General features: G+C 41.5%; 1 protein-coding gene across 1 annotated transcript; it reads right to left on the minus strand.

Annotated features, from left to right (window-relative positions):
• Positions 1–285: 285 nt before the first annotated feature.
• On the minus strand, positions 286–6,477 carry krt18b (keratin 18b). Its single transcript, XM_021568581.2, has 7 exons — positions 5,887–6,477; positions 3,880–3,962; positions 2,964–3,120; positions 2,402–2,566; positions 1,712–1,837; positions 1,253–1,473; positions 286–481 (listed from the first exon to the last, which is right to left on the minus strand). The coding sequence occupies exons 1-7, from the start codon at positions 6,361–6,363 to the stop codon at positions 448–450; spliced, it is 1,263 nt and encodes a 420-aa protein (XP_021424256.1). The 5' UTR covers positions 6,364–6,477; the 3' UTR covers positions 286–447.
• Positions 6,478–13,736: the final 7,259 nt, after the last annotated feature.

Below are 13,736 nucleotides of genomic sequence, written 5' to 3' on the forward strand. Positions count from 1 at the left end.
AATTAATGATTTTCTGTATGTGTTAGGATTAAGTACTTTATGGATGTAAAGTTTAAAATATGACTGTATAGGTATACACATGATCAATTTTCATACATTTCTTCCCTCATTACTAAACCACACCGTCCTTTGTTTTATGGTGATAAGTTTTGCAATAGCCCCTTTCTGTGCACTGAGGTCATTTCTGGACATGTAGTCATGCACCCCTAGAGACAATGTGTAATACTTGCCAATCAGTTCATCATGGTACAGTGGAACAAAGAAACAAATATGAGAAACAACATGTTAAATGGTAACCATTGTATTTATTGCAGCTTTTTGTTTGTTTGTCATGATAACACAATGCTATGCCTATTTGATGGGTTTGACTCCTCCGCGTCTGTGCGTATATCTCTCTCTCTCCATGAAGTTGATAATTGGTCGGCACTTTTTTCCGCCCTCATTCCCTTATGGTTTCAGTTCATCCATAGCGTCTTGAAGCCTGGAATAGAATTAATAGGTATTAAAACACAGGGCATTAATTAATTGACAGGACAGATGATACTGCCATACCTAGTTTTTACTGTAGATGGCATTAAACCTCCTCAAGGACTGTACTTCACCCATACTAATTGCTACTGACATGTCCAAAATAATGTTGTGTTTCTCCCATTTCACTTTGTCACAATTTCCAAGTATTTGAATCATGATATGTGTCACCACCACCTCCCCATCATTATTCCCTGTTTCAACTCCTTATATTTTATATAAAGTATGCTCTGTGGTCGTTTGTGGTACATGAACTTGAAGCATAGCTGACATAAGCATTGAGATGCTAAAATAATAAGCATTTTAATTACTCTCAATCCTCAAACCTAAGAAAAGAGTGTGCATCTCAATAATCAAAAGTTTCTTCCTCTCCTTCTCACGTCTTTTCCTTCACCTTCACTAATGTGTAAGGAACTGGATTGGTGGACGAAGCCCCCACCCTATAACAGTCACCTATCCATGTGTCTTTAGATCAGTGCAGATGATGGAAACAAACCGAGGAGAGTTAAGACTTTTGAGACACACCCCTAGTCATTCACTCACTCACCTTCATCCACTTGCTTGAAGACTCTTGAAAGGAAGTGACTTTAGACTATTGAGACATAGCCCTAGTCAACCACTAGCCCCTATTCCCTCATACACTCACTTGTAGTTTCTTGAAAGGAATTCACTTTAGACTATAGAGACACACCCCTAGTCAGCCTTTAGTCCCTTGTCCACTTACTTGAAGTCTCCCCCATCGAGCAAGCTCCTGTATGTTGCGATCTCGGCCTCCAGCTTCATCTTCATATTGAGCAGTGCCTCATACTCCTGGCCCTGCTGCTGGATGTTGCCCCGCAGGTTGGTCAGCTCACCCTCTAGACGGATGAGGATAGCATTGTACTTCTCCACCTCCATGTTGGAACGCATCTCTGTGTTACGCAAGGTGTCTTCCAAGGAGGATTTCTGCTGGGAATTACAGGGGAATGTTGGGAATGGTCTTCTAAATTTTGTTGAATGATACTGTGATTATTAGAATGTTGGAATTTGGAGACATGGATGGTATGGCTAAGGTATGGCAGCAGACTTTAAAAGGAGGTCGTACATAGAGGACATGCATGGGTTACTATCAGTTCCATTTCTACTCAGAGGAATTAAGGAATTTAACGGAAATATGTTATCATATTGAAAGAATTTTCCTTGCCAAGCTCTGTTGGGATGCCAGCTCGATCTCAAGGGTCTGTAGCTGTCTCTGTAGGTCGCTCATCTCCATCTGGGCCCCCTGCAGGGCCTCTGTGTTCTGGGATACCTGCACCTGTACGTCTGAGATCTATACCACAGAGGAAGAAATGAAGGTAAGGAGATAGGGATGTAGGGAATAAGGGAAGGAGATAGGGAGGGATGGAAGAAGGTAAGGAGATAGGGAGGGAGGGAAGAAGGGAAGGAGCGAAGCTTAGGGCTCTATTCAATCTGTAATGCTGAAGCGTTACAGATTCCACAATATAAATTGAATGGTAATTTCCGATTGAGTTGACATATGCAGCGTTTACCGTGAATGAAGTCTCCGCTAAAAGTGGGAACATTGCCTTTAAATTTCAATCACGCTTTAAAGCTGAACTTCCGTGATGCGGATTGAATAGAGCCTTTAGTCATCTTGAAAGTTGAATTCATGTTTTGGATTTCAGGATTTTTTGTGTGACTAGACTACCCATACAACAAAACATGTTTTCAATGGAAGGTAAACTTTCAGTGGATAAAACAACGTTATCTTGGCCAGTGGGTATGGGTTACTCCATTTTAGTTTTAATTGCAGAACAAAAAAACTGTAATTATAGGTTTGATGTGGTGTGTAATGATAGTATGATACAATGATCTTACAAATATGATGGGCTACCTGGTTTTCGTGCCACACTTTGAGGTCCTTTGCGTTATTCAGAGCCATCTTCTCGTAGTTGGCCCTCATCTCCTCCATGACCAGACTCAGGTCCTGACCTTTAGGGGCGTCCACGTCCACCTGCACCCCCGACTGGGAGATCTGGGTCCTCATTTCCATCACCTCCTGTTGGAGAGAGGGAAGGGGGAAGGGGGAAGGGGAGAGAGAGCAAGAGAGAGGGAGAGATAAACAGAGAAAAAAATGATATAGGCATTCCAATATTAGCTAACTGTGAAACTTGAAAAGTTCATAGCTAGTGATAAGGTTAATCTGATATTATCACATTATCGTTGTTCTTCATGGAATTGTATTGTTCTTCATTCTATTTCTATTCTCCATAATAAAAATGTTCCATTTCAAATTATTATTTGACATTGACATTCAGTCTCGGCGCTATAATAGCTCACGTTGTTGTGGTTCTTCCTAGAATAATTCTTATCTTCAATATTTTCTAATGTAAGGAAAATGTTCTATTTCAAATGATTATTTGATATGGACATTCAATCTCAATGTTATAGCTCACATTGTCATGGTTCTTCCTGAGGAAGATGAGCTCCTCCCTCACAGCCTCGATCTCACTCTCCACATTCATCCTGCCCATGTTGGTGTTATCGATGACCTTCTTCAGCCCGGCGATGTCCGCCTCCACTGACTGACGAATGCTGAACTCAGATTCAAATCTGTGGGCACAGGGACACTGTCACTAAACTCTACATTGACATGAAATACCCTGACATTTTGGGTTAAAGGCACAAAATGGCTGCCATGTTTCAGTTTACTAGGGGTAGGATGGATTTGAAGCAAACACTGATCTGAGGTCAATTTGGTATTTTTCTCGTCCTATTGATTATCAGTAGAATTTGGGGAGGAAAGTTGATCCTCGATCTGTGTCTGTGGGCAATTACTATCTTGTGAACAGTTCACCAAGGTTATAAGAGCTATGCAGCATAGGGGTTGCATGTAAGAGGTTACATGCACATCAGGCATTCACGTACAGATGCCAAGATGAAGATTCATTATGAGAGATTAGACTTTCTCTGCCAACTCTGCGTACTGGTACCGGCACAAGACTTCCTCTCTTGTGGGTCTGGCATGTCTTAAACTCTTGAGAGTTTCTCCTTGCTTAATGGCTGACACACCACTAAATTCACTTTATAGTGGCCCATTGGGCACACACTGGTTGAACCAACATTGTTTCCACATAATTGACATGAAATCATGTTGAACCAACATGGTATAAACGTTGAACTGACATCTGTGCCCAGTGGGGGGGATTTGAGCCAATGAACTTTGTGAGAAGCACAATTACAGTATGAAATTGAACAGATCAAATGCTTTTCATGACAGAACAACAACATCTCAAAACAACCCCTGTATTGTATACAAAGTAATGGCACAACCAATGTGCAGAAATATGTCATTTACAGTGGTAAACTCACTTTACTCTGAAGTCATCTGCAGCTAAGCGAGCATTATCAATTTGGAGGACAATACTAGCGTTATCCACTGTCGCATCGAAGACCTATTGGAGAAAAATAGTGTTAATTCCGTTGAATATATGACAAAAAGAGATATAATGACAATACTTCTTATTTATCATGAAATACTAAATATTTTCTGAAACTATTTTTGCATGTGACATAAGCCTGCTATAATATGCTTTACTTTTCTTAACTTTTGAATCCATGTCAGTTATAGAGGAAGGCCTTTCCCCCATTTACTGCTCAATGCAAATAGATATGAACTTGCTTCCCATTCTAACTATAATTTTGTGTGTCATACATAGATGAGCTGGCAATAAAAAAGAAGAACTAATATGTTCCATCATTTGATTTGCTGCTCTTCACCAACCTAAAACAGGTATTTTTAATGTACGCCTCCCAGGGGGGTGTTATTGAAACCGGAAAACGCAGATTCTGAGTGATTTACAAAATGGGACCAAAACACAACTGAATCTATGGTTACGAGCATATAACTCCAACTGCCCCTGAAAAAGAGGAAGCTGTGAACGGAAAAACAGGACAATGAGTTCCTGTGCTATGGCTGTCTGTTCTCAGTTTGCATTGTTAGAGGAAACGGGCCAGGCTTCCTGTCTTCCACCCCCAATCTGTGTGTTTGTAACCATGGTATTCTGGTGCGAATCACATAAAAAGGGGAACTCTTGTCGGTTTATGTGTCCGGCAAATGGAACAAGGCTAACATTCATCATAAGGGTGTCGTCATAAACTATAGAGGACTTTGAAATTCTTTTGAACAAACGTCCGTTTTTGCAGGGATTCCGAGAGCCCTTGTTGGAATTCTTTGACTGTGCTTCAAAAGCTATAGTGGTTAAAGAAAAAACACACCCACCAGCAATGTGTTTCAAATCTCACAGGGAATTATTTTTGTGTGTTGTCACCCCACATCTGGTTCATACCGCTGGTCCCTCTCACACTACACTATGCCCCAGAGTGGAGACACTGACCCGGGGAGGTCAAAATGCTTTGCAAACACTCTTGGAACTTTGTTTATAGGTTTTGTTCAGTTTTTTGATGATGATGATTCATTGCGTCCACCATATTTGGTGATTAATTTGAGCAAACTGAGAAGTGAGGGAACTAGTGAAGGAGGGGGAGGGAAAGTGGATATCTGACTGGCCTGCCACACCCTCTACAATGATTTATATATACAGTAGATGACTAACAGGGGGCGCTGTTTTGGAAGCCTCCATCTTGGCACTCCCCCACTGTTATAAAAACTATTTTGGAAGCTATAGAAATGCATTTACAAAGGTCTGAATTTGTTTTTGCAATGTGTATTCTATTATATGTGAGCTAAACATAAACATTTCAAATTAAATAATATAAAGATTTAATTTCCTTAAAGTGTGATTTTTGAAAGTACTAATGTTACTGTCCCCAAAATACTTAAATACATATCATTTTGTCCTTGAAACATTTAAATTAAATACTGTAGAATTCCATTCATTCCTATGGAGGACTGCTTTTCAATATGGCCGGCTGGTGGCTTCAAAGTCTCTCATTGGCCAATACACAGCATTGGCAATCCAGGGTTTAGATACATCATTGACCCTCTATTCAGTTAGGAATTTTGAGAAGCCAGTTGTTCCAATGCAGGGTTCCCCACAGAAATGTTGAAGTCAAAGCAAAAGCAAAGTAAATTGGTAAATAAATAATTGTCATTATGCTTAAACTCATTATTGGACGGACATCTTCTCTCATACCACAATGGGTTTTAGTCCAACGAAAAGTTGCAGGAGTGGTGACATTACATTCATATTTTGACTTACTGGTTGATCAAATCAACACACTTATCTAAGCAACAAAATACAAAACCACAAATTCCTCAACTTAACCCTTTTCTTACACACATTATTCTTTCTCAACACCCCCCTCTCTTGTCTCTATCACTTTTCTAATGATACTGTATTTCATTCACACCCCCACCTTCTTGCGCAGGTCGTCCAGTATGCTGTTGTACTTGCTATAGTCGCGGGCGTCCGGTCCTCCCTTCTCCAGGGCCTCTCGGATCTTGACCTCCAGTTGTCCGTTGGCCTGCTCCAGGTTCCTCACTGTCTCCAGGTAGTTGGCTAGGCGGTCATTCAGGTTCTGCATGGCCCCCTTCTCGTTGCCCATGACGTGACCGCCTCCACCACCGGCTGCCGCAGCGTTGATCAGGCCACCCATGCCGGCACCCATGCCACCACCAATGCCAGTGCCCATACCACCGCCACTCACCTTAAAGGAGGATGAGGAGTAGGAGGAAGAGCTGGCTGGGGCACCACTGCGGAGGCCCCCGTAAGATGCGGAGGAGATGCGGGTGCCCTGGCCGCCAGCCCCGCCGTAGGTGCTGGCAGCCCGGTAGGAGGACACGGGCGTGGTGCGTTGGAAGGAGATGTGGCTGTTGGACGGTCTGTAACTCATGACTGCTGATGGAGTAGTCAGAACGAATTAACAAATGTAAGAGAGAGAGAGGGAGAGAGAGAAAGGGAGAGAAAGGAGCCTCTGAGCTGAGCTACAGAAAGAGTGACGTGGGTAAAGTGAACCGGAGAACTTATACTTCCCCCCCAAACAAACCTCCTCTTTTCTCTCTTTTGCAGGCTGGCCTCCAAGACCCTGCCTACATCCACATCCCCCATCCTCTCTTTCCTACTCTCCTACCGCTTCTCTCATTCTCTCATTCCAAACTCTTTTCCCTAGCATTTGCATTTGCCCATGGACACTGCTCAACTTCTATCTACATGCAACATTTAGCTAATTATGTTATTTTTTTTACATGCATCTAATGTAAATCACATGTTTGTGACATCTAATAAAAGATAACTTTCTATCTTGTCAATTCAGGTTACAAATTCCTCACACTGCAAAAATAAAATGTGAAACAGAAAAAAAGAAAGAAACAAACACACAAAATGAAGAAAAGAGACAAAGACTAGAGTTAATGATGAAGAAAACAATTAAAGAGAGCAAGGTTTTATCCTGGGCATGCTTTGAGATTCTTTGTTTTTTTCCCCCATAAAAGGCATAATTTGGAATGGTTGCTGCATACCCACTGGACAGAAACGTGTTGAATCCACAAGAGGTTGGTGGCACCTTAATTGGGGAGAACGGGTTCATGGTAATGCCTCGGGTTCATGGTAATAGTTTCCAGGTGTTTGATGCTATTCCGTTTGCTCTGTTCCGACCATTATTATGAGCCTTTCTCCCCTCAGCAGCCTCCTGTGGTTGAATCAAAGCTGTTTCCACATTATTTCAACCCAAAAATTACATGTGAATAGCATCCTAGCTAGCACATTTGGTTCCTTGGAAGTTGTGGGAATGTACATTTTTGGTTTACCAATTGTTTCTGGGAACGAAGCCAGAAGTTTCCTGACCGGTAAAATTAATGTTTTTTAAATGTTCTGAGAATGGAATGAAACATTTGACCTGTTCTGGGAATGTACATTTTTAGGTAGCAGGGAGGTTCTGAGAACATTTTACTATGGTTCCTTTAAAGTTTTCCTGGGAAGTTTTATTAATATTCTGAGAATGAAAATGATAGGTTATTTGAAGGTCATTAAATAACGTTAAATCACATTATATAATATTTCCACAAGACTTTTAATAACACTGCTTGCTTAGTTCAGATTAACTGTTTTGAACTCCATTCCCAAGAAGTTATCAGAAGGTTGTATGTAAAATAACAATAGGACAACTACGCTCTCACCAAACTCTATGAAACATATGGTTCTCAGAAAGTGATGTGCTAGCTGGGGTTGTATCAGGTGGAAAACTGATTGGATTTGAAAAAAGCCATCAATGTAATGGAATTTTGTCTTTTTTTAAACCAGCTTTTAACCTAAATCCAATGACATGGTAAAATGTTTTGTTGATTTCCCATTTAATTCATGTTAGTTGACAACTCAACCAAATATAAATCAAAACTAGATGTTGAACTGACGTCTGTGCCCAGTGTGTAGTTTCTATGTACTTGATCAGCCAAACCCCCAAATTACTGGATACGGACACGCTTAGCAGCAGGGATAAAGTAAACTGACTTGCAGAAAGGGAAAGCAGAAAGGGAAAGGAAACCTAGTCAGTTGTACAACTGAATGCATTCAACTGAAATGTGTCTTCCGCATTTAACCCAACCCCTCTGAATCAGAGAGGTGCGGGTGTAACCGATGTGAAATGGCTATTTAACTATCGGGGTGCGCGCTAATAGCGTTTCAAATCGTTGACGTCACTCGCTCTGAGACCTTGAAGTAGTTGTTCCTCTTGGCCGTGGCTTTTGTGGAGCGATGGGTAACGATGCTTTGAGGGTGGCTGTTGTCTATGTGTGCAGAGGGTCCCTGGTTCTAGCCAAGGTAGGGGAGAGGAGAGGGACGGAAGCTATACTGTTACATTAATGCCGTGGTCAACTGGTTGCTGCGGAAAAGGAGGAGGTCAAAAGGGTAACCGATGTGAAATGACTAGCGTTGTGCGCGCCAATAGTGTTTCAATCGGTGACTTTACTCTCTCTGAGACTTTGAAGTAGTTGTTCCCCTTGCTCTGCAATGTCCGTAGCTTTTGTGGAGCAATGGGTAACGATGCTTCGTGGGTGTCAGTTGTTGATGTATGCAGAGGGTCCCTGGTTCGAGCCCTGGTACAGGCGACGAGAAGGACGGAAGCTATACTGTTACACGGGGGGCTGCCTTAATCGACATCCATGTCATTGGATGTCAAAGAAACAAACACATCAAGAAAAAGTTACTGTGATGTGACGTGCACAAAGACTTTGGTAAGCTGATAACATAGTGTCTCTGTCTCTCTCTTAATTCAGGGATTGGATTGGGAGAAGGGGGTGTGTGGGGGGGGGGTGCTCTTGTGTCACATTTGAGTGGTAGTGGCAAAATTCTTTGGTTGTGTAGTTGATATCTTTAAGGTGATACCTTTGAACGTTTGCAGATAGCTGTGATAGGCTGAATGATATCTTTTAGTGGTTTGTATCTCATTGATGTTGATTGTGTCACCCGAAAGGTAATAAGGTCACAGAGACAGAAAGAGCAGTTGAGTTTTTCATCCAGTACACAAAAACGCATCTATATCCATTGTTCTTAAGAGAACATACCAGAAAAGCACTGTGAGTGGAAATGTTACCTCTCAAAGGTCAGAAACAACATAGCATGACATAATAGATGAACGGACACCTTTGAAAGATGCAGAATATAACATTTTACACTGAATCTTGACTCTTGAAGTAGTTTCGCAAGCCAATGATAACCAGTGTTAGAGCAACGACTGGAAGTCTATGTGTATCGGCTAGCATGCCAAAATCCTGTAGTATTCCTTTAATGCTACGTGCGTTTTTTTAACTCACTACAGATATATCATAGACATAATTCAATTAAGGGGTATTTGTTTGTGGAAATGTAACAGAACGCGCCAAATGAAACCCTCTGCCCTTAAGGAGATAGGTTAATAGGTGGTGGCGTTTATCACAGTGGAAAATAACAGGTTCCCAACGACCCTCACTGACGACACTACTGTATGCCCTGGCTAGGGCGGATTCACAAAATGGACCCTAGAGACAAAATAACAAAACACAGTACCCAGGGGAAGTCGGCTAAAGCCCATACACTTCCCCTTGTTTTCTTTATACTCTGACTATACCTCACCTTCACGGTTGATCAAGTTTCAAAGCTTCGCCTCTTCATCACAACAGCTCTCATATCATACAGGATGTATCAATGCCCAGTCCTTTCATGCAAAGCTTGGGCAGTACACCTCAATGATTTAAAACAGTTTAATTGGCAGAAGAAGAGGAACTTCTCAATAGAATCAGAGTGACTTATCTCACTACTTCTACGCCATTACAAAATGTTTGAAATGATAGTCCACATTGAAATGAATGTTTGTCAGTGCGAATCAAATGCACTTCTGAAAGTGCTGTCCAGAAATCCACATTCTACAATTGATTGTATACAGGCAATAATCTAGCTTTAAATCCATTGGAGCATTAAGCTCAAGAGGAGACTGAATTCAGATCCCCCCCCGCCTCCCCCAACAAACAACAACTAAAAATGGCTTCAGCTAAGGCTTGGACAAGGAAGATACAACAGTTTGGTAATGCCAATGCCAAGGTTGCAGGCTCAACACAAATATTACGGCACAGGACCAAATACTACATTTGATATTACTTTAATAAACTTCAAGTGCTCAATTCACAAGTGCCAACACAGTGGTATTTGTGCAGTGGTCATTTTATCTCTCCAAATAATATAGTAAAATAGTTTTTATACTGCAAACTTACTATTACATCTTCTACCAGGTAGATCTACAAAACATATGGCATCGGACACGGACTTATCTCACTCAACATTTGACCTCTTTTGAACTCATCTGACAAACGTTGATTCCGGAGGGTACAATCACTTCAAACTGCTGCATGTGCAGAAATCCAGGCCTGAGTAGCTCTGGAGACCGTCAGTCCAGGGAGGCCAAGGGAGAGAGGGAAAGAGAGAGAAAAAAAATTGATGAGAAACTTGAGACTCTGACTCATACCAATAACAGCAGGATTCTGGGAAACTCAACAGGAGCTTATGTGCTTCAGGGATTCTGGACAACAGTCAGAGAATGAAAGCTCCCAGCTTGATCTTTCTCGGATGAACTTTTACTTGTTTATTCTCCTCTTCTTTTTTTTTACTCACTTTCCACTCTGTTACCCCTGAACCTGTGAGTGCTTACCCAGCTAAGACAATTACAGTGCTACAACGTTGTGCCAGCGTCATATATCAGTAGGGCACTTACTCACTCAATCCCATGACTTGGAGTTGTGCCAGGGGGAGGAAAAAAAGAGGAGCAAGGGTAAGAAAAGGGAGGGTGGATTTTGATCTCTTTATAGCAAATTTGGAGTTTGAGTCTTAGATAAAGACCTTGGACACCCTGGGACCCTGAACATTATTGGATGTCCTGCTTACGTTCTTATATCTGCGTGGGAATTCCAGTTTTACGAGCAAGGTGTGGCCATGTGGGTCTGTGAAGGTCGCTCATCAGACATGAGTGAAATGTGACAGTTACGGGCCATTTTCTCTCAGAGTTGTCATGTCCATCTTTAGAGTCTTAGTGCCAGTATGTTCCCTTTTTACACATGTCCACAAATACAGTAACACACCACTGAAAATGCATAGTCAGCAACGTGGCCTCTTAATTAATATGCTCCTTTTTAACACGGACACGTACATAACAATGAATACACAAACCCTCTACTGAAAATGCAGTCAATCACCACAATAGTCTCTTAAAGGGATAGTTCACCCAAATACAAATTTGCATAATGGTTTCCTTCCCCAATAAGCAGTTTATGGGCAACGATGACATCAATCATGCTTTGATTTGGTTGAACTTTTTAACATTTGTGGACCAAAACCAATGCAAGTCAATATCTTATATTTGACTGCTTACAGCAGGGATCATCAACTAGATTCATCCGAGTGTTGATTCTTTGTTGAGCAGATGGTCGGCTGGCCGGAACATAATTACCAATCATTTGTAAACTACAAATTTACCGCAAGAAGCCCAAGTAGATATGTTTGACTAAAACATGATCATTTCAAACCTTGCTTACATTTGTATATGACCACGTGTCTCTTATTATATGTGGGAATATTGGGAACAGATTTCTTAAATTAAAATCCCTTGGACCTGATTTCCTGGTGTTTTTAGTCTTTAATGTCCATAAATGAAAATTAATATTATACTTTTATTTGCTCAGAAAACTTGGGGGGCCAAATGAAACCACTCCTGGGCCAAATTTGGCCTGTGGGCCGCCAGTTGGGAAACCCTGGCTTACCAGGTAAGGAAACCGATAACTATCCCTTTAACATGTTCCCTGTAGACTTACAGTTCATGAGTCTATACAATTCCACTGAAAATGCATAGTCAGCCTTCACACTCTTTAGGAACATAGGAATATTTAGTAAAAAATTATTTAGAAATATGACAATAAAGGTTATTTGAATGACACCTCTTTTCTATTAGGATCCTTACATAGGACAATTAAGAAAGTATTCACGCACACACATTCACACACCAGGGACTGCAAAATAAAGCTTAGTTAGTTAGTTAGTTAGTTAGTTACTACCTACTTACTTACCTTTATTGAATCCCATTGGGAAAAGGATCTTGTTTTCCTATTCAACAAGCATGACATTATTGCATTTATGATTTATCACAAGGCAAAAAACAGCACAGTGGTTTACGTACAAATTACAGTCCACTCCGAATGAGCACTAGGGGGACCCAGCCTCAAGCCATGCAACTCCAATCCGGCATAACTGAAGAGGGTGTGGCAGTCTAGGTGCAAACGGGCAGGCGTACTTGGACCCGTCCAATTGTTTTTATGGGATGCTAAAATCGTTGCCCTAGTGTTGACTAAACTTCAGACACAGATGTAGGTGGCAGGAAGATGCCTGTAGCGCAATTATGCAACCCATATCGCCACGCCCTTAGGATTATTCGGAACAGCAGCCCCATACAACTCGAGGTCAACCTCTCTCTTTCTAAAGAGGGTCTGTTTCTTCTCAGCGGCTAATCGTTGTCTTCTGCCCCTCCAACCCTCACCCACTCATCGCATGTACGTGTTTATCTCAGCACATTCCAATCTTTATGTGTCGCATTTGAAGACCGACGCACACAAACCAAAACATCTCTCGTCTCTGGAGGCTGCAGGGCGAGAGGGTCAGATGTCAAAAGGGTGTCTCTTTAAATTACTTCAGGTCTCTGACAATAGATGAGGAACGCAGTGATTTCACCCAGAGGGCAAGAGAGATTTTATCCCATATATGTCAGTTATTAAGGTCGATAAGATTAGAGAAATACAGCTGTTTTTGTTTGTTTAGTGATGAATGTGTGGAACAATAGGTCATTGGTCACTTTGACAAATATGGTAACGCTTGAGCCAGATAAGGCTCCAATGGTGTAAGCTCTTCACAGTGCAAATTTGGGACTGTTTACAAATGGAGTTAAAGTTTCCAATACTTGGGATAAACTGAACAATGCTGATTTACTACTCGATCAGATCAGTCAAAATGACTCAAACAAATTAAATGAAAAATTAAATACTATATCATTTCCCCCCAACTGACTTAATTGGGGTGAGTTATTGAGTTCATTGCATGACATACATTATTTATCTCTTCAACCCAGCAGTTCAATTCTGATAAGCCTTTCCCATGGGTTAACATGTGTTACTTAGCAACAAGCCTGTAAAACACCTACACAGCCACGTCCACACACATGCTTCATGTCTGGGTCAACAGTCGACACCGCTGCTCTAACTGCTAACTATTAATCAACCGAATCGCATTATTCCCATTGAAGTACAGTGTGTGTCTTATTCTAGTCAATCACAGTGTCAACACTAGAAGTGAAGCCCGGAGGTAAAGATACAGTATATACCGTACTTTAAAGAAATTGGCAGGTACAAGAACGACAACTACAGTACTTCCGGCGCCGACAGAGATGGCCGCCTCGCTTCGCGTTCCTAGGAAACTATGCAGTGTTTTGTTTTTTTACGTGTTATTTCTTACATTAGTACACCAGGTCATCTTAGGTTTCATTACATACAGTCGAGAAGAACTACTGAATATAAGATCAGCGTCAACTCACCATCAGTACGACCAACAATATGTTGTGTTCTGTTGTGTCCTGTGTTCTGCCTTTCACCCAGGACAATGGAATGGATCCCATGCAGCGACCCAAAAAAACGACTCCGAAAAAGAGGGAAATGAGGCGGTCTTCTGGTCAGACTCCGGAGACGGGCACATCGTGCACCACTC

The sequence above is a fragment of the Oncorhynchus mykiss genome, chromosome 17, assembly GCF_013265735.2.
Source record: "Oncorhynchus mykiss isolate Arlee chromosome 17, USDA_OmykA_1.1, whole genome shotgun sequence".
Lineage (NCBI taxonomy): Eukaryota > Metazoa > Chordata > Actinopteri > Salmoniformes > Salmonidae > Oncorhynchus > Oncorhynchus mykiss.

What these genes read in the sequence shown, in the direction of transcription:
- krt18b (XM_021568581.2), bottom strand. Translation starts at nt 6,363, where the DNA reads ATGAGTTACAGACCGTCCAACAGCCACATCTCCTTCCAACGCACCACG. An exon ending in TGGACGACCTGCGCAAGAAG is followed by an intron (nt 3,963 to 5,886) that starts GTGGGGGTGTGA and finishes TTTCTCCAATAG; the next exon opens with GTCTTCGATGCGACAGTGGA. An exon ending in TGGCATCCCAACAGAGCTTG is followed by an intron (nt 1,474 to 1,711) that starts GCAAGGAAAATT and finishes AATTCCCAGCAG; the next exon opens with AAATCCTCCTTGGAAGACAC.